Source organism: Sminthopsis crassicaudata, chromosome 2, assembly GCF_048593235.1.
Source record: "Sminthopsis crassicaudata isolate SCR6 chromosome 2, ASM4859323v1, whole genome shotgun sequence".
In the NCBI taxonomy this organism is placed as follows: Eukaryota; Metazoa; Chordata; class Mammalia; order Dasyuromorphia; family Dasyuridae; genus Sminthopsis; species Sminthopsis crassicaudata.
In genome coordinates, this window is record NC_133618.1 from 158,995,341 (window position 1) to 159,017,451 (window position 22,111).

At 35.4% G+C, this 22,111-nt stretch overlaps 1 protein-coding gene across 3 annotated transcripts in view; it reads right to left on the reverse strand.

Moving 5' to 3' along the window:
- Positions 1–22,111, reverse strand: part of RIN2 (Ras and Rab interactor 2) — a 233,937-nt gene that overhangs the window by 35,616 nt on the left and 176,210 nt on the right. For all 3 annotated transcript variants that reach the window (XM_074287754.1, XM_074287755.1, XM_074287756.1), the window contains 3 exons: positions 8,150–8,342; positions 3,939–4,050; positions 66–138 (listed from right to left, as the gene is read on the reverse strand). In XM_074287754.1, coding sequence (XP_074143855.1) covers positions 66–138; positions 3,939–4,050; positions 8,150–8,342 — 378 coding nt within the window. The remainder of the gene's footprint in view (positions 1–65; positions 139–3,938; positions 4,051–8,149; positions 8,343–22,111) is intronic.

A 22,111-nucleotide genomic window follows, 5' to 3' on the forward strand; every position in this document is an offset into this window, starting at 1 on the left:
ATCTCAAATGCATGGCAGTCTGACTGACATGGCTCATGACCATGAGAAAGGGGGGAAAGCCTTACCTGCTTATACAGTAGAAAGCAATGAGTCTGAATAAATCTGCAAAACTGATTCCAGAGCCTTCCAAGGAAAAAGCTGAAAAGAGAGAAGAAAGAAATCAGATCAGTTCCCCAAAGTGTACCCTTAAAATGGAAAAGGCCCACACACAAAAGCCGTCTAAATGTTGTGTACCCTGTAAGAAAGACCGTTTTTGCCATCAAACTACTGTTTAGTTAATCAAAACCAACTGTGGTGATTATGTATGTCAGCCAGGAACAGACCAAAGAAGTCTGGCCACAAGAAGTTCCGGCCTTCCATTCCAAGCACATGTTCTAATGCTTGGTAAACAGATCAAAACAGATTCAATTGCACAACTTTTTACTAACAAAACAAGGCTGAGGTAGAGATGGGAAGATGGGGTGGAAGGAGAAGCTGACCAAGGCCAGAAAAATATGAGATAATGTACCAAGCCCTTCTACTTTTTCTGAACTAGCTGGGACTCACAGCTCCTTGGCAGTGCTTCTCAAAGTCCACATCAGGAGGGCCAAAAATGCCCCAAGTTTTGGAAAAGGCCCATTTTAAAGCCCTTGGAACATCAAAAAAGCTTTGAAGAAGCAATTATCTGATGAACTCAGAGAGAATGACTCAGACACCTACATATTTAATGTGCCCTCAAAAAAGGCACTTCCAAGTTACTGGAAAAGGCTTAAAATGTAATTGAATCTCCAATGGATCATAGGATCACACAGTCTGATCAAAGATTTATTTAGAGCTGGAAATAACCTTACTAGTTTAGTACCTTCATTTTACAGATGAGTTGAGAAAGCAGTGAGTGGGGGTTTAAGTCCTGGGAAATCACATTACCCAGATTATATATTGCAAAATAATTCATGACAACATTTCCTTTCCACAGAAAACATCTTTCATTTAAGCAATAGCAAAGAATCATTATGGAGATTGAGTCTTGGTGGGTAAAACTATTTGGGCACAGGATTAGGAGGAGGTAGAAATAGCACAACTATTAGGGACAAATGCTTTCCTTCTGCAGATCCATTTGTCCATCTGAAAATTATCCTAGATTCTTGTAGAGAAGTCTGGGAGTTAGTGCCTCGTTAGTGCCCCTCCCAACAAAATTCCAAATATCCAAAAGAAATTTATATCATATCCCTTTATAAAGAATTAGAAGAGCCTCTCCAAATTCTTTTGTTGCATTAAAAGTTTAAAATACCAAATATTGTTTAAAATCAGTAGACTGTCAACTTGACTTGGAAATATGTTTTGTGATGAAAATATTTTGGTTGTCATGGTGTTTGTGAGATAGCTCAAATGCTTCTCACTCTCATTAACACCCAACATTCCTCAAAAGAGACATATGGGAGACCAAGTTTCAAAGAATAAGCCAGTCTAGAAGGACTAAGGTTGAAAGAATATCCCAAAAAAATGCTTGCTCTTGAGGATCTGTCCACAGGGAGTCAGAGATATCCTGTTAGAGAAGAAATGATACTTTATTACTGTTGGAGTTGTGGCCACATGGTCACTGAGACTGCAACCAATTCTCCCAACGACTATAAAATGGTACAACTAAGAAATGTTTGCATCTCCAAAGATGAACTGAATAAAAATGAGAAAGTTTGTTTGTTGTGTCTTTTGCTCTCTTTCTTTTCATCTAAATGTTCAGTGTCCATTCACCTGCTACCCACTAAAGAAGATACTTCTAATAAATTAGTCCATTAAGGTATTAATGATTTAATGTGTTTTTTGCGCCTGTAGGGATATTTACATTTTAAGAGAAGAACACAGAGGGGACAAAGGACACTTTTGCCAAAGGGATAGATCACCTATGGGGCACTTTGTGCACTTTAGGGGCACTTTAGGAACCCAAGCAAACTGGAGGAATAAATAATTTGTGGGTATGAGACTTTCTAAAGTAAGGGTTCATTAACTTTTTGGTACTCTCTGAAAACTTATGCACCCTTTTCCTAGAATAATATTTTTAAATGTATAAAAGAAGGGTTACAAAATAAGCTAATTATGTTGAAATAGTGATTAAACTATAAAAAGAGAACTGTTCATAGACCCAAGATTAAGAAACTCTATAGAGAACTTTCAAATTACAACACATAAAAGAGGCCCTAATTATTCTAGATCTAAGCTGCTTTTAGAATAGAATAGAAGTAAAAGAGAGCTGGTCTTTGCTGGGGATGATTTTCTAGTTAAACTGATTAAACCCTTTGGGAATTATCATGGAGTCATACATTGCTATTCCACTTTGAGCTAGTTAAGCCTAGTTATGAAAAGTAAGGAATTATGGGATCTCTTGGCAACAGGATGGAATCTTAAAAAAGCAAAAATTTAGCATCTTCTGTAAAACTAAATTAATTTACAGTAAGAATAAAGAATTATTTTTTTTTCTAAATTCATTTGGATGTTGGGAAGAATATCACAAATATTAAGAACTGGTATTTCTTGATTACCTTATTTGGTGAATTTTAAATATTGACAATATTTTTCTTTACCTTATGTTGGTCCAATATCATCATATTTGTTTAGCTGATACATCTGCTGCCTCCATTATAAATAGTACATGAGTCAATGCTATTTTTAAGTTTATACTCCTACTAATACTATACTTGACATATATAAATCATGGTGCTTCCCAGACAAAGTTAAATCTCATTTGGTCAAAAAAAGCCACAAAATCAGAATTTGAGTGCTCTAATATCTACTATTTAATCTTCAAAAAATTACTTGATTTCACAAGCCAGATAATTGACAAAGATGGGAAAAGTAGATATTGAAATGTTGTGAAAAGAAAGGTACACTGAAGTAACTGGTGGAATATTAAATTGGTACAACTGTTGTAGAAAGCAATTTGAAATTAAAGTTACAAAAATATCAATTACTTTTTACATTTTTTATAGTTTCCCTACTGGGGAAATACTCCAAAGTGATCAATGAGAAAAAGAAAGATTATAATGATTAATTCTGGTTCCAAAGAAGATAAATGAAAGGTACCCTCTTCCACTCCTTTGTAGAGGTAGAGCTGCACAGGAATAGGATAATGTATATAACATCAGATTTCTTAAAATAGTTGGTTGCTGAATTTTTTCCCTCTCTTCCTCTTTTAAAAAAAAATTATTTGTATAAAGGGATGGCTCTCTAGGTTGAGTAAAAGATATAAATATAGGGGGTAAGGTGAGGTGATGTAAAATCAAAATATATCAAAGCAAAAATATGCTTTAAGGAAAAAAAATTCCATTTCCTTAAAAGGGTAAAGGTAAAATCAAATAATGGGATAATTTAAACTTTAGCATCTCAGTTTCTAAAGCTCTGGTGAAAAGATGAAACTACACCAATAGGATAAATTTAGCATTAAAGACTAAAATCTGGTTGCTAACTTAATATATGAATTCAGTCTAGATTAATCTTCTCTGGTCTGCTAATCTATCTTGCCTTCAGTTTCTGGTGTCTGGCAGGGCAATAGAACTATTTGTTCTTTCTTTATTTAAATCTTTGGCTTTTGAGACTTCCCATAAATGATAACCAATAAGTACAAATCAAACAGAATTGCAGTTTTGTCTGATTTAAATAGCTTGAAAAGAACTTGGAAGAAAAAGAGTTAATTCCCCACCCAAACATCCAAGGATTGAATTCTACTTTGATAAGTGCCACTTAATAGAGGACTAGAGGGTTATTCCAGCCCAAGAACATTAGTGCATTTCCCTTTCAGCTTTGATAGCAAAGAAGAGAATATATTAGATCTGGGAATATTTGATTACCGTCAGGTTTTATACTTTAGCCACAATTTACAATCTCTCCTAAAAATGTTAGAGAAGCCCCCAAAATGGTGACGGAATTCATATAACTGGTGACTAAAACATACATCAACTACTTACTATATATGCTTTCCTTTATTGCAAATTCCTTGAGATATGACCCAAATTCACTGGGCAGGCGAAGTGAGAGGACTTTCTTTTGCATTTTAGAAGATTTTCGGACCAGGAAGATCTAGTTGTAAGAGAAAAAAAAAAGTTTCGTCATTTAAAATACTCAAATTGTACGTGACTTGCTTCACTGTTTTTATGTGAGAGGCTAAATGCACCTTAGTAATGTATATGGATCATATTATGAGCTTTTGAGGTTACCCATTTCCAACTCATGATTTTATAGTTGAATTCACACACAGGGCCAGAGGGAAGTGACATACAAGGTCAAATGGGAAGCAAGATGCAAAGATTGTTCCAATTACTGTTTATCCTACCATTATGTTTTGATGGTGAGGGAAACCAGGAAAAAAAGTAATTTAACCTTTCAGTGATTCAAGCAATCTTCCTGAGATGATGAATTCCAGAAATTTCAACTAGAAGTTCCTTATATCCATAAATTCATAGATCTGGACCAAAATAAAATCTTACAAAGATTCTCTTTTGAAAAATACTATATTCAATACAAGATTAGTCAGCTTAAATCCTCTTTTTTAGGCACATAAATGTATTTTGAAAAATAACAAATTTAAATTCTGATCCTTAGATAATTGTCACCTCACAATCCCAAATCCCCTCTGTCCTTTGTCTTTTCTCTATATTACATGTGTTCCTATCCTTTAAACTGTCTCATATTTCCTCAAAAAAATTGCTAGAAAAATTACATCTTTTTACTATAAAGGGCAGTAACAGAGAAAATTAATTATCTCTCCCCTCACATGTTGCAGAAAAGAAGCTTCTACTGGACAGAAGTTTTCAGTTAATTTCATTTCAATTCTATAAACATTACTAAGCACCCACTGAATCCAAGATATTGTGCCACTAAAGAGGCACCATTTAGTAAATGACTTTCAGGGGTTGGTTAAAGCCCTTCACAAATATTTTCTTATTTGATCTTCACAACAATCCTGGGAGATAGGCACTATTTTTCTCCCCATTTTCCATATGCAGAAATGGACAGGCAGAGGTGAGATGATTTGCCCAGCTAGTAAGCATCTGAATTCAGATCTTTTGGTCTGCAGGTCCAGAGCTCTGTCTACTGTACCACTAAGATGTCTCTAGATAGTAGTTAAATTACTAGATGGTGGTTAAATATCAGGACTTCACAAAAACTCACTGAACTCCCCAGAAGCAGTTCCCTTTGGACTATCCCTAAGGTGTTTTTTGTAAAAATTGCAAGAGATCTTACCTACCTGCTACTCCATCCCTGCCAAGCCAGCCTGGCAGATTATGTCTCTTAAGACCAAGACACACCTGAGTTAGTTTATTCCCTGTCAGTTATTGATGGACAGACTCATCCACTAAGATCCCTCCCTACCAAATGTCCCACATCTCCGCCAGCCAGGTTTGTGAGCAGGTTAGGCTTATGTTATAATTATAATGAGATAACACGGAAAGCACTTTGCAAACCTGTACAAGAGTGCTACCTACTATGTAGGCAGTTATGCAGTACAGGAGATGAGAGTGTTGGGCCTGGAACCAAAAAGGTCAGTTAAAATCCTACCTGAAACTTACTAGCTGTGTAAACCTGGGCTTACCTTCTCTCAACCTCTGTTTTCTTGTCTGTAACATCAGGGTAGCCACAGAAGTTACCTCATATGGTTGTTGGGAAGATCAAATGAGATGAAGCATGTAAAGGGTAAATCTTGAAATAATATATAAATGTGATTTATATATTTATGTGGTAATAAAAGTAGTTTTGAGTCTTTAGTTCAATAAGCATTTTGTGAGCCCAATCCTACTCTGAGCACTTTTGCATAGAGAGGAAGAATGGGTTTTCTTTCTTTTTTTCTGAGGCTGGGGTTAAGTGACTTGCCCAGGGTCACACAGCTGGGAAGTGTTAAGTGTCTGACACCAGATTTGAACGTGGGTCCTCCTGAATTCAGGGCTGGTGCGCCACCTAGCTGCCCCCAAGAATGGGTTTTCTTAAAGTTTTAGGGGAAAGGCTTCCTATAAATTCTTCTGTGAAAGAATAGTATTGCTAGATTAATAATATTGTCATTTCTCCTATAAACTAGAACCGTATGTCACCATGTCTGCCTTTCATCACTTTCCTCATCTTTGTGTCTGCCAGACTTAATTTCTAACATGCAGAATCTGATAATTATTCTCCTGTTCAAAAAGGGTCAGTGTTCTATCTCTAGTACAAATATGAACTCTTTAGTCTGGAATTTCAAACCTTTCAAAAATAGGCTCTCACCTCCTACTCGCACAGGTGTCCCCTCCTACATAAAGTCTTTCGTGATTTTTGACTTCCCATGTTGCTAATTTTCTTTGGCTCTTGAAATTACTTTTTTTGTCTGACTTTTCTTGTACAGCAAGATAATTGTATAAAGATGTATACATATATTGTAATTAATATATACTTTAACATATTTAACATGTATTGGTCTACCTGCCATCTAGGGGAAGGAGTGGAGAGAAGGAGGGGAAAAGTTGGAACAGAAGTTTTTGCAAGGGTCAATGCTGAAAAATTACCTATGCATATGTTTTGTCAAAAAAAAGGTATAATAAAAAAAATTACTTTTTAGAACACTATAAGCAAAAGAGTAAGATTTTCCCCCAACACAATATAAGATCTTGAGGGTAAGGTTTGCCTCACTTATGTCACTTGTCATAATACTTTGCATTGCTTATTAAATATTGAAATCAGTTATTTTTCTCAACCATCTTTTCCCTCTCTATTATTCACTTCATTTTGCTATGAAGTATATACCTTGGCCTTCTTCCATTCTCTGACTCTGACACATTTCCTCTGCCTTCATTCCATTTCAAGTTGTGCCAATGGTGAGGCCATACCAAGGCCCATACTGAAGGAAGAAGAAACACATCTGTCTGAAGGGCTGATAGAAGACTGAGTTTGCCGGGGAAACTCCCCACACAAGTCTCAGCAGGAATGCAAGAAACTTCCTTACCTGTTGTAGGTAAGGGAAAGGGAGGGCAATATTGCCGAGCAACTTGTTTGAAGGAAGGAGTTTGACAATTCCATAAGCAAGTGTAGACACAAAATTTTTGATAAGAATAATACCAAAAAATAATAATACCCAAAATGTATGATATCATCCATTCCATAACATTTCTTTTCTACAAAAATTAAATCAACTATGATAACTAATTATGTTTTTGAACACAATTTGTGGTAAATTAGTGTAGCAGAACCTGATATTACATCCTTTTATGGATAGTAAAATTCAGCCTTTGATCCCTAAATCATTCTCTGCAATACAAGTCACTAAGAGGCATTTTCAGGATGGAGAAAAAAAAAGAGAAAGAAAAACAGGGGGATAACTAGAAAAGTCTCTAGAATTCCAGACTGGGAACCTGACATATATTGCCAGTCTCATGCCAGATGGAAAATAGCAGAAGCAGCAATGGGAAAACTCAGAAGAAGGCTCTTTCTGAATTCTAAGTCATGAGGCACTCAGCCCCTGCACTAAAGAGAAGAGGGATGAGTGTTCATTTATTAAGTGCCTACTAAGTGTCAAGCACTACACTAATTGCTTTGCAAATTTTATCTCATTTAATCCTTGCAATAACCTAGGAAGTAGGGGTATTATCTCTACCTTACAGTTGAGGAAATTGAGGCAGACAGAGATTAAGTGACTTGCCCAGGATCACATATCTAGTAAGTATCTGAGGCTGGATTTCCAGGTTGGGGTTCCTGACTCCAGGCCCAGTACTCTATCCACTGGGCTATCTAGCTGCACTGGCCCTTCAGCCTTCCCTTTTCCCCTCCCCTACCCCAGCTTTAGAATTCTCATTCAAAGCCACGTTAGATACAGCACCCTAACTACACTGCTGGGTTCTCAGCCTTCTTACACAATTCTAGCTATTTTCTCAGCTACTGTCTAAGGATAAGATTCACAGTTACCATTATAACAAGTTATAATAGAGTTATAACCTGATATTGGACCCTATGATTAAAAAAAAAAAAAAAATCTAAAAACTTTCAAGGCAACAAATATTTAGTAAGTGACTACTATATGCAAAGTTCACGGCAATATAGTATTGTGAATAAAGTTCCCATCTTGTGAAGGCGTAGGACAAATGGCATTGGGTCAACCCCTTTTGATCAACAACCCGGTGATAAAAAAAAATTCTTCTGCTGAAGTTTTCTTGCTTACCCCTGGAGGCTGGGACTGAAGTATTTCTGCTACCTCTTCATCACTTAAACTCAGTTGTAGCCAGATGGGATGAGTATGCAGAAGGCGATCCAATATGCTGAGTCTGTTGGAGAGGCTGTCATAGCCAGAATCCCGGGGGCAGCTTTTTAAATCATTTTTCTCGTGGCAGACATTATCCATGTCTTTCACTATACTAAAGGAAAGAGAGAAGCAGATGTTTAAAGGACTATGATATGATTTTTTTTTTCAAACCAAATTTTTTCACTGCAATCTCAAAGAAAAATAGAAACTCAGAGTAGGAAGAGACCCTGAAGGAGAGACTAGTTCAATTTGTTTCCAGTCTCTCCTCTCTTCAAAATATTTTCCACATGCCATCAAATTATCTTTCTAATGTTAGTATTCATATCTAGGCATCTAGGTGGCAAAGTGGATAGAATACCCACCCTTGTGTTAGGAAGATCTGAATTCAAATTCAAACAACTTATTAGTTATTTAACTCTGAGCAAGTCACTTAATTCTGCTTGTCTCAGTTTCCTCATCCACAAAAATGAGCTAGAGAAAGAAATGGCAAACCACTTCAGTATCATTGCCGAGAAAACCCCAAATGAAGTCAGTAAGAGTCACACATGACTGGATCACAAAAATATAGGGCCTACTACTATGTATCAGGTACTGTACTAAACACCTTAGACATATCTCATCTGATCTCATCCTGACCCCAGGAGGCTGGTCCTATTATTATTCCCATTTTACAAATTAGGAAACTCAGGTAAACAGTAGCTAAGTGACTTACTTACCCAGGGTCCTTACAACTAGAGAATATGAACTCTTTTATTTCTGATTCCAGACACACTACATCATCCATTGCAACACCTAGTTACAAATCTTAAAGCTCTATTTAAATGTGAGCTATTATTACTTTAGCATCCTATTGATTCTCTGAACAATGTTGAGCAGGGAAGGCTACTTAATACTATTTCTATTTAAACCAGTAAAACCTTCATTTTAGGGAATCTAGGTGTGATTTTTTTTAGGGGGGGGAGGGAATTTTTGTATTTAAGCATAGGTCATAATCTCTAGGATTTTGAATGACTTATATTTTCCCATGCTATCTTTGTTATATTTTAGAGGAAAAGAACAATTTTGCTGTTAACTCGATACGTAGTTGTATGAATATTATCCTGAACCTCCATTAATGAAACAAAAAAGTATAGTTGGTATGAGGAAGGGAGAATACTGAAGATCTTGTCAGACCTCCCATCCTTGTTCCCATTCATATATTTTCTATCTTTAGTAGGTATAGGCCTTTTGGAGAAAATGTCATATCTGTAATATCTCCTGAAGAAGAGTACGTCAGCATCATTAAATTTGCTCCTCACACATTATGTTGCACTTGGCAATCTTAGAAGTGATTAATTCATGTCATGATCTGTTGACATAGATGTTGAACTTAGCCTCCCAATTTTAAAGATTTAACTTTAGGCTTATATCATAAATAAGTTGATTCTATAATTACATATTATAGACCAATGTGACTAGTCTAAATTGAGGGGTTAACTTAGTCTTTTATAAAAATAAGACCTTTATGGTTATTCCTTTGAATGGCCTCATTTTCCAAGCCCTAGATTTTATTTTCATTCTATTTATTTATTTTTTATTCTTGAAGCAGAATAAATAGCATCAATGGACTGATTAATACAGTATGCATTACATACATACATGTAGATGTGAATATGTTTAGAATGAATGCTATTAACAACCTTAGATTTTATCCAAATCATTTATATTCATAGTTTTGAAAAAAGGGGGAGAGGAGAGAGAGAAAAAGAAAGAAAGGAAGAATTGAAGGAAGAAAAAAGGAAAGCAAAAAAGCAAGCAAACAAGAAAAAAAGGAAAAAAAGAAAAGGGGAAAAGAAAGAAAAAAGGAAAAATAGAAAGAAAATAAAAAAGAAAGAAAATATCTCCTTGAAAAAAGTGAAAAATCACACCATGTTCCTTAGTACATCTTATGTACTTAGAACATTTTTAAGGGCAGTTATGTAGCACAGTGGGTGGAGTTTTAGACTTAGAGTCAAGAAATCTCTCATCTTCTGGAGTTCAAATATGACCTCAGACATTTATTAATTGTGTGAACCTAAACAAATCACGTAACTCCAATTTGCCTCAGTTTCCTCATCTCTAAATGAGCTAGAGAAGGAAATGGCAAACCACTCCAGTGCCTTTGCCAAGAAAACCCTCAAAAGGGGTCATGAAGAGTCAGATATAACTGAAAATGAATAAACACTAGCTACCACCACCACCTTAGTATGAAAGTAAGAATTCTGATATACCTACTTGTATACAATATAAGTAGGCATTGATCATAGTTAAGATTGTTAAACTCAAACTCAAGAAAGTAAATTATACTAAATTCCTCAGAGCTTTTAGGTTCACATGCCAGAGGTGACAGAGACCACATTGAACTTTTTGGCTTCTGTCCAAAATTTCTTCAGTGATTTCTTCAATAATTAAAACATAATTTACTAGACTTTCCTCCTTTCTTATAGTGTATCAAATCCATTAAAAGTACATGGTGCAGTGTTTTAGAGTCATAGACTCTGGGTTCAAATGTTGTTTCTGCTGATGCTTGTTACGGGTATGACCTTAACTCTGCTGGACCTAATTTTCTTAACTGTAAAATGAGCGTTTAGGTTTCATGACTTCTGAAATCCCTTCCAGTTCTAGATCTGACTTGTACTTATTTATAAAGGATAAATGAAGTTGGGTCTCTCTCACACAAAGAAATTCACATCAATTGCACAAAAATTATTTTGCAGCTTAAGAGGTAAGTTAAAAAAAAAAAGTTAGAAAGTGTCGAGATATTGTTTTGATAATTTTAAAGCCAAAAAAAGGTGAAACAGTGAAGTCAGGGGCCAAAATGACCATAGCTCTTTCATAAGCTGCCAAATGTTGCATTTGGGGTTAGTTCCTTCTGTTTCCATTCCCATTCCTTTTGGGTGGAGTTGTGTTCAGGAATATCACAACCTTTCATTTCTCAGCTCTTACATCTCTCATTTCCTCAGAAGTATTTTTCACATATGTTCTATAAGATAACTTCATCTAGCTATTAGTGTTTATAGTGAATTCTAGCAGCTAGAAAAAAAAAACTTACTGTAAGAAACTGTAAGAGCCAAACAGAAAGTCTCACTGCTTAGAATTTACTCTTTACTCACTTCAGTGGGACGCAAAGAGTCTGAGAACTGCTGTAGTCTAGGAGTATGGCCAACAATAATGATAGCTAATAATAATAATAATGATGATGATAGCTGGGCATTTATATGGGTAAATTGTTACCTAATTTTATTCTCATAATCACTTTGGGAGGTAGATATTATTATCCCTATTTTACAGATGAGGAAATTGCAACTGAGAAAGGCAATGAAATTTATCCAGGGTCAGATAGCCAATAAAAATATCTGAGGCAAGATTTGAATCCCTGACAGTTTTTCCTGACTCCAGGTGTCCCATTCTATACCCTACATGGCAAACCAACAAGTCCAAATTCTCCCAACAAAATTAATATTACAATGTGATTTGGACACATATTCTAGCTTATTTTATGAAAGCTGTCCATCCACAAATATAATAAGAGAAATGCAAATCAAAGCAGTTCTGAAATTTCATCTCATACTCTGAGTTGGAGGATTGTGGAAAAAGACACACTAATATGTTGTTAGTAGAGCTGGGAAATGGTACAGCCATTTTTGAAAGCAATTTCAAATTACAAAAATACAGTAACTAAAAATGTCCATACCCTTTGAATCAGAAACTTTATTGCCATGCTTATAACCTAAAGGAAGTTATACATTAGGGAAAAAGTCCCCTTATACTCCAAAATATTTATAGCATTACTTTTTGTGATAGCTAATAATTGGAAACAAGATGCCCATTGATTGAAGAATGGCTGAACAAACTTTGGTATGTGCCTATGATGGAATCTTACTGTGACCTTAGTTTTTTACCTAAAAAAATGCTGTGTGAGAAGGATGTGAACTCCAATGTCCCACAGAGTCCATCCAGTTCCCATTGTCAACCTAATCTTCTATAAACAGGGCCCACATTCCTGGGACTATTATCTAGTCCAACAGATCAAGGCTTGCCCAACCCACCTAAACAGTAAAAGACCCTGCAGATAAGGGAATCTTCCTTCCTCTTCTAGAGTAAATTCTAGCTAGACAAGTAACCTTTGTGATGAAAGCACCCTCATTATCCTGGATTAGCACATCCCTGTTCCTGTATTTTCATCCTCCCAGCTGCTGATAGAGATACAATGGGTGAGTTCCTTTTATACCAGAACTCTCCTTAATTCCTTCCTAATTTCCTAGGCCCTGCTCTGACTTCCCCTTTCCCTCCCTGTCCCAGACCTTTAAGTAATCTTTTCACTCACAATCCCACTAGATCACCTTAATTAGCCCTTGGCTCCTTTGATAAAATAAAGGAAACTCTGTGGCTATGAGAATACCTTTGTGAATCTTTCACATTCTTCAAGATGACTGCAGAAGCATGGAAAGATTTACATGAATTGATACAGAGTTAAATAAGCAGAACCAAGAAAGCAATATACACAGTAGCTACAATAATGTAAATAGAAATAACAATGACACAAAAAAATATCAAAAGTAAATGTAAAAATTATAAAAGATGAAATGAAATGAGAAGATACCCATTCCAACCTTTTGGTGGTGGGTTAGAGGTCCAAAGGTGTTATTTATTACACTTATTTTTAGACTTTAAAAAATGTATCCATCAGTGATGCTGGCTTTTTTCCCTCCTCTCTAAAAAATATGACATAAGATGGTTCTCTGGGAAGAACAGAATGGGGAAGAAAGAATACTTGGGATAACTATTGGTGATATGAGAAACATAAAATATTACTAAAAGCTTATAAAAATAATTTAAAAACCTCTCATCTATTAGTTCATTTCTCTTGCCCAGGGATTTGGGGAAAATTTACTTTTTTTTTTTAAGTCACTTTTTTCAAGTCCATATTTATATTTTCAAAGTCTATAAGGATAAGATAAAGTATCACCTGTTGTTTTTCAGTCAACCCAGTGGGAGTTAACAAGGACAAACAATGACTTGTAATCAGCCTGGAGCTATTCTTCCTCAATTAACTGGAATGTAAAGCTTGCAAGAAGAATCAGAGAAGCTAGGTTTCTCAATTATCAGAAAAATTTCATTAGGTTCTTAAAGACCCGTGTCACAACTTCATGTAGGCCTTTCATTAAGGCACATAAACAATAGAATCCAGGTTTGATGTTTAAATCTGAGACAAAGGATTACTGATTCCATGTTTATTAGCAAACATCTAAAAAAATGTAGAGGTTCCTAACATGGAAGCATTACTCCTGCCATGCCAAGGATCTCTGACCACTGGAATCCTATTTCCGGTGCCCTTTTATCTCTACCTTCACCTTTTACTAATTAGACTTTAACTTTACTTCCAACCCCCAAAATAAATCTCCTTTATCAATCTAAAAAACAAAAACAAAAAAACAAACAAATAAAAAAATCTAGAAAAATGATCAGAACAAAGAATCTCAAAGGCAACAGGTCTAGGATAGGGATAATGCTTAATAATTTTCTATTTTATTAATCTCTCCTTTGAGTTTCAAAATTTCTAATTTGGCCTTTAATTGGGGTTTTAAAATTTGTATTATTTTTCTCACTTTTTTAGTTGCATGCCCAATTCATTGATCTCCTCTTTCTCTATTTTATTCATGTAGCTATTTAGAGATATAAAATTTTCCCTAAGAACTGCTTTGGCTGCATTCCATAGGTTTTGGTATGTTGTCTCATTATTGTCATTCTCTTGAATGAAATTATAGATTGTTTTCAATCGGTTGTTTAACCTACATATTCTTTATCATTAAATTATGTAATTTTCAATTGGTTTTTAGACTATCTTTCCCTGGCTCTTTACTGAATATAATTTTTATTGCATGGAAGTCCAAAATGGAAGCATTTACTATTTCTGCCTTTCTGCATTTGATTGTGAAGTTTTTATGTAGGGCTAGAGATAATGACTTTTTTGAAAAGTGTCTGCTTTTTTTCTTCACACCAGTAAAATCAGTACCAGTCAATAAGAAGGAGCTGAGAATAATTACACTGAATTAACACTGAATTCAACAAACGTATATCGCATATGCCCTGGGCACCGTTCTTGGTGCTCCAAAAATGAAACCAAGAAAAGAAATATTTCCTGCCCTCAAGAACTTTACATTCTATTGAGGGAAAAACTTCATTGCAAAGTAAATTAAATATAAAACATATGCAAAGTAATTTCTAGAATTTTGAGTGTAGGCGCAGGGCAGTCCTTCACAGTGGCAAAAGTATTGTTGATGTGATGACCAAATCTGACTATGATCACCTCCCACAAAAAGCTCTGCTCTGGATTCACATGAACCTGGCTTCTCTAAATCTGAGGAAATTTCTAAATCAAAGCTTAGCAATAACTTTTAAAATGTTTTATTTTATTTTATTTTTTTGGTGAGAGTCTTAACAGATAGTATTTTAATTTAATTCATATGTTTCCAAATGTCCTTACTATCCCTTCGGGAGTACTCTACATCCTTTGCTTTTTGCAAATCTAATGCCCAGCTAATTAAACTGTGAGTCTCATAACTATAAGTAAATGTTTGAATTTTATACCTATTTTATATACCTACTTAACTGGGAACACATAAAAATTTCTTGGGTGAAAACAGGTCCTGAGTAGAAAAAGTGTAAGAAACCCTGTTCTAATGCCAAGTGGATGTACTAATTACTGAATAAATAATCCTTTTACATTTAAAAGATGCACAAGAAAATTACTTTTGTTTAGCCTTTTCAAAATATGAGTAATGATGTTTGTCCCCTTCTAGAAAAGGGACATACTATGAAATAATATGAATAACTTTTATAGCAAGTTTATTTCCTCCACCACAGAAAATGTTCAACACATGACTCATATGCTCACATTAAAATGCTCACGACAAAAACATAACTCAGTGCTACCTACATCATTCCTGTTCAGTCAAGGACGTCAATTCATACTGAAAAAAATAAAATGCAACTTTTCACAGTGGAGACACAGGAGACGGCATGTGATGCAAGTTAAACTACCTCCTCAACCACCCACCACTGGACCCTTAGGACCCTCAAACCAAAAGTTCTGGGAATGCAATTCCCTCCTCTTCCCATTTCACCAGCACTGTTTCCAAGCCTTTCTCTGCAGCTGTCATTGAAGGAAGCAAATGCTGTGGAGAAGGGGTTTGCCATCCTTGCCACCACCAACCCCAAATGTCAAGCAATTACCACGAAGAGGAAGGTAAGTCCCTGAGAGACTTAGGAATAGTAGTGTCCTTTACTGGTCCTGCTTCCAGGCCAGACCTATTTATTATCCACACATGGAGAAATGGTTCTTATGGGGAAAAGTGAGCCATCCACACCAAATGCTAAGCAGGAGAGACAAGTCGGTCTAGCTGAGGGAATTGTACTCTGAAGGAGAGATAAGAAATGGCATATGCTGAATAAGTCAAACCACTTTGTCACCACTTTGATGAGTACCTCTCCTAGACTATGTTGGAAAGAACCTAGGTTGCTGAGTCAGAGTCCTAGAAAGAGCAATTTGAGTACACGGCCTCTCCCCTAACCCTGACCATTCATTTTGTTTTCAACCAGTCTCCCAAAGCCTTCATCCAGGGATATAACCTGGCAAGTGATTCTGCAGGTATTCCATAGCTCCTGACTCAGTAGCCCATAGCTACAGAAGACTCAGAAAAGAAGTCTTTGGCATTGTCAAATGGTTTAACAATAGAAATGGATACACTTTTATATGACCATCTGGTTGTCACTGTGCCCTAAAGAGCCTTCCATCTGACTTTTCTTTTTCTTCCTGGTAATACAAATATATAATAAAATAGAAAGTACCCAAATAGACTTTTAATAGGCAAGAAAAGAATACAGTTTCTGGATATCAAGCCATCATTTACAAATTAACACCGCAAAACATATGAATTAATAACTCTTAAATGGCTTACTTAACAATTATAATAAGAAATAAACAAAATCATCTATTTGATATAGAACAAATAAGAAAAAGCCCCCAATGTCCTAAGATTCCATCATTATATTAGTTCTTCACAACATTTAAAGTGAACATAAATCTGTAAAAACAATGTAGCTATTTCTGAACATTCAGTGATACTTATGAACATGTTTGATTCCCTGCCAAACTATTTTGATTGACAATGTGATCATACAACATACACACATATTTTGGAGAACACTTGACAAAGTGCTAAAAGTGTGCAGCTAAAATCATCTACATATTTTGCTTCATCTCTAAGAATATGAGCAATTTGAGAGCAGGGATTATCTTGTTTTTGTGTCTAGAGTACTCAGCACAATGCTTTGCATATAGTAACTGATTTATAAATCTTTTCAATCCTTTTGCTGATTCACTATTAGGTAATCCTAGTGACAAACATCTTTTCAATTACCACTCACTCTGTACAATGAAACTTGGGATTGGATTGGGTAACCAGGAGAAGTGTCAGTCTCAATTTTCAGAAGTCATTTTGGTCTTCTATAAAGAATGAAATATTTGTGCTATTAAAGCAAAGGTGGTCTGAGAAGTAGGAACAAAACAATAGATTTTGATGTCTGTCATGAAACAGAAGCAGAAACAGACAAGGACTATGACTGAAGGCATCAAGAATTCCCAAGTTGACCTGTGCTTAAGAAATCTATTTATATAAAGAAGAGAAGTGAAGAAATGTATGATTAGAAAAGAATTAAGGGTTCAATATAAATGTAAATCCTATAAGCATTATGGATCAAAAATAAAGAAAGCAAATGATCATGCCAATGACATGCCAAACTGTAGTGAATTTTGTCCACTGTCCAAAGAATAAATAAGTGATAATTGCTATAATTTATATAGCATTTTAAGTTTCAAATGTGCTTTACTTATAATAATGATATTAGGAACATTTATACAATACTATATGCTAAGTGCTTTATAATTATTTCATTTACTCACAACAATCCTGGGAGGTAGGTGCTATTATTATCCTCAGATAATAACAGATGTAGAAATTGAGGCAAACAGAGTTTAAATGATTTGCCCAGGATCACCTAGTTAGTAAGTATTTGAGGTTGATTTTGAATTTTGGTGGTCCTGATTGCAGGTCCAATACTCTATATTCAGCAATAAATAATTATCTAATCCAGTTTTAGAAAAAAAAAATCATTTCGATATCTCTGAAGATTCTCTTGGATGCCAATGAATTTTCTTTTTTATTGCTGAGGCGATTGGGATTAAGTGACTTCCCCAAGGTCATACAGCTAGGAAGTGTTAAGTGTCTGAGGCCAGATTTGAACTCAGATCCTCCTGACTTCAGGACTGGTACTCTACCTAATATACCACCTAGCTGCTTCCTCTACGAGTTTTCTTTAAAGATTAAACCAATTAATGTAGCCACAAAAATTTGTTATTATTGTTGTTGATCATAATTCCAGAAACCCTAGTAAAAGATGGCAATGCAATAAACAAGTCCAGAGTATATAGAAACTCAATTTTTGCATCAGACATTCAAAATTTTGATAATAATGTAGTTTTTATGTTATCAAACCACTCCCCATTTGCTCAGTTTTTCATCTAACCTATCCATGATCTTGTTCTATAACAAGCCACATTTCTTTAGTGATTTATGATTTGTAGAATGTTTTATCTTATTTGATGTTCACAATTTAAAAGGTAATTGCTAATATTAGACTTTGTTTACATGAAAAAATACAAGCTTAAAAGATTCAGTGACTTGCCCAGATACAGCATGAGATGAAATTGAGCACGAGATGGAATATGAATTCTGATCTTCCTTATTCAAAATTCAGACTTTATCTGCTATATATAGGGTGCTTATGAATCTTCAATCACTTACACCCATTTACTTCTTCCCCTCACAAATATGCTGTCTCTCCTCTGAAAAAATATTCCTTTGGTTCCTTCATACATTTAAGCTACATTCAATATCTGCCTCCATTACTTCATCATCTTGTCACCCCCTTGTAGTCTGGCTTTCATCTCTAACAGCCTTCTAAATAAAACTATCTCCGAAGTCAGAATCATTTCCTTATCATCAAATCCATTTTTTCCTCTCATTTTCCTTAACTTCCTTGAACATTTGACACAGTGGCTAGCCCTTTCTTTATAATATCCTCTCATCCCTTGGCAGAAGTCTCCTCCTTCTTTTCTCACGATTCTCTTATTTCTGTGACTTTTCTCTTTCATTGTCTCCTCTTATCCCTGAAAAATGATTATTCCCCAGAATTTTGAACTAAGCCCTCTTCACTTTCCTCTCTATACTTGAAAAGACTTTTTAGTTCCATGACTTCAATAATCACCTCTATGCAAATGATGTGGTTTCTTTCATTTCTTTTTTTTTTTTTTTTAGAGGCAATTAGGGTTAAGTGACTTTCCCAGAATCACATAGCTAATAAGTATCTGAGGCCACATTTGAATGCAGGTCCTCCTAACTCTTAAGGCTGGCTGCTCTATACACTGTACCACCAAGAATTGCCCCTTGCAAACACATTTTAATTCTATCTCTCTCCTTTACTCATTCTCCCTATTGTTCTACTCTTATTTCTAACAGACTCTTCACTTTGATAATTTAACATGGTTACAATGGAATTCTACATCTTTTTCTCTAACTCATCCCACTAATCTCTTTACTTTTGTTAATAACACATAATTTTGCTTATAACTATTTATATTTATATTTATTTTCACTCTTTCAACCTTCACTTCCCATCAGTAGTTAAATCCTGTTGTTTTTACAATATCTTTCTCAAATAATTTATTTGTCTACTTCTGTTGCAACTATATTCTTTCCAATTCTCTTCTCATCTAGACTAGTAATATAACACCTTCCCTTGGATCTTCCTGACTCTAATCCATTCCCTTTCTAATTCTTGTTTAACACAATCTCTTGAATAATCTTCCTAACATATTACTAAAACAATGTCATTTGAATTGTAGCCAATTCTTCAAGACCCAATTTGGAGTTTTTTGGCAAAAATGCTGGAGTGGTTTGCTATTTCCTTCTCCAGGTTGTTTTACAGATGAGAAAACTGAGGAAAACAGGGTTAAATGACTTGCCCAGGGTCATACAACTACTATGTATCTGAGGCTAGATTACTAGAAGAACAGATAAAAAATATAAATAAAAAAAAAAATAAACTTTCAATGGCTCTATATTACCTACTGAATAAATGATCAATTCACAGGTCTGGCACAATCCTTTCTAATCTGATTTCAATTTACCTGTCTAGTACTTGTTCCTGTATTCATTTGTGTCACTTACTCTGTACTGTTGAAGTCCCTGCCTTCCTTCAAGTTCCCAACTTGGATACCTTTTCTTCTTTCAAGTCCCAACTTCAATATTAATTATTCTTCCTATACAAGGCCTTTTCAGGTTTGAACCACACAATAGTGCTTAGCCTCTTACTCTCTTTTGAATGAATTATTTATGTATTTATATTTTTCCCATGGAATGCAAGATCTATGTTATAGTTAGCAATCTATATGATAGCTATCTGTTATAAGCATCATTTAATAGGATCATAGGTCTAGCAGTAGAAGAGACATTAGAGAATGTGGAGTCTAATTTGCTAATTTTACAGATGTGGGAACCAAGGGCTATTAAATGACTTGCTCAGGATTATTTAGCTAGTGTCTGAGGTAGGAGTTGAACCTAACTTTTCCTTGCTTCAAATGAGAGGTGGAGACAAGATGGTGTAGTAAAGGTAGGAACTCAAATGACTTTATCCACTATACCAGGCAGTCAGCCAGTCAAATAGTATTTTTTAAATGCCTCCTATGTGCTAGGCAAATTGCTAAGCACTGATCTCAAGGAATTCAGTTTAATGAAGGAGATTATGTGTAAACAGTTTTGTACTCATGTACAAATAAGACATACTATAGGATAAATTGGGAGTAGTCTCTCAGAGGGATGTCACTAAGATTAAGGACTACTGGGACAGGCTTCTTGAAGAAAGTGAAGCTTTGGCTGAGACTTAAAGGAAGCCAGAGAAGCCAAAGGGTATATTTGAGGACAGAGAGAATTCCAGGTGTAGGAAAATGCATTGAGATGGCTAATGGAAGTCTTGTGCTAGCACTGGATCATATAACAGTTGGAGAGCAGTAAGGCATAATATATTGGAAAGATAGAAAGGAGCCAGGGTCAGGTTATGAAAGATTTTTCAAGAACTAAACAAAGGATTGTATTTTTGATCTTGAGGACAAAAAGGAGCAACTGCAGCTAACTGAAAGGGGAGTGGGGTGAGATGATCAGTTCTGCATTTTTGGAACATCAACTTGACAGGTTGGTGGAGAATGGATGGAATGAGGAGAGATTTGATCTAGGTTGCTTGTAGAGTCAGGAAGAAAAGGGGACATATCTAACAGAAATCAATAGATAAGATTTGACAACTGATATGAGAGTCTGGATGGATTAAGAAAAAGTGAAGAGTATGGGATGACACTTAGGTTGCAACTCTGGAAGATGACAGTATTCTAAACCAGTAATAGAGAATTTAGGAGGAGGAGAAAGGTTTTTGGGGAGGAGGGGAGAGATGTTTGTCCAATTTTGGACTTTTTAACAGATATCCAGTTATGTATGGCTAATAGTTGAAAATCAGAAGAATGGTTAAGCTGGATAAGTATGAGTTATGTGCATAGAAATAATGATTGAAAACATGGGAGCTGATGAAATTACTAAGAGAAGTAATATAGAGGGAGAAGAAGGCCCAGGACAAAGCCTTGGGATATACCCCCAAATTTAGTGATGATAGATGATGACCCAGCCAAGGAGAAAGAGGAAAAGGCACAAATTAGGGAGAGAACCAGGAGAGCAGGGTCATGAAAACCTTCAAAGATTGAAGAGGGGTCAAGAAGAGTAAGAAATGAGAGAAGGCCATTAGATCTCGCATTATGAGATCATTAGTGACTTTGGAGAACATGGTTTTGGTTGAAGAATGTTGAGGTCAGAAGCCAAACTTTGAAAGATTTAAGAAAGGAGTGAAAGGAAAGGCAGTAGAGGCACTTATTGTAGACAGACTTCTCAAGGAATGTAACCACAAAGGGGAGAGAGAGAGAGAGAGAAAGAGAGAGAGAGAGAGAGAGAGAGAGAGAGAGAGAGAGAGAGAGAGAGAGAGAGAGAGAGAGAGAGAGAGAGAAATCACATGACAGACAGCCTTTATTTAGTGTTTTAAGGTTTTCAAAGTATTTTGAATTACATTATCTTATTTGAACTTGCAATCAAATAGAAAGATATGACAATGACAGATAAGAATATTCAATCTTATGTGGTGATAAGAGCATTAAAGAGGTATAAAACAAGAATTGTGTGAGGCCCCAGGGGGAGCTATTACTTCTGAGACTTTAGAAGGGCTATATTAATGATTAAAGACTATCCAATTGCCCAATCAACCATCTGGATACACAAAAATTCCAGAGGTAAGGAAGTAACAGTTCTACTAGAGAAATAAGATTGGTAAAAAAAAATTATAACAACCTTGTAGCAGAAGAGCTCCCTGGGGCTGTGGTATCTCCTCCTCATACTATCTCAGCAAACAAGTCTAGCAGGTTTAAAACCTGCTAGAACACTTGGGTTTTCCTTCACTGTGCTTCTCCTGCATTTCATTTCTCCCCAGCAGTCAGGAAAATTCATTTTATAAACCTGATACTCAGGATGAGATGATTGAACTAAGTGTCAATAGCCCATTCAGAAGAATTGCTGATACAAGGATGCTGTCCAAGGAATTGTGGTTATTAATATCTTTAATTCTAGTGTTTTCCCTATTTTGTCATCATAATATCTGTTTCCTTCTTTGTATATTGAGATTTTACATTAAAAATCCAAAGAAACAAGACCT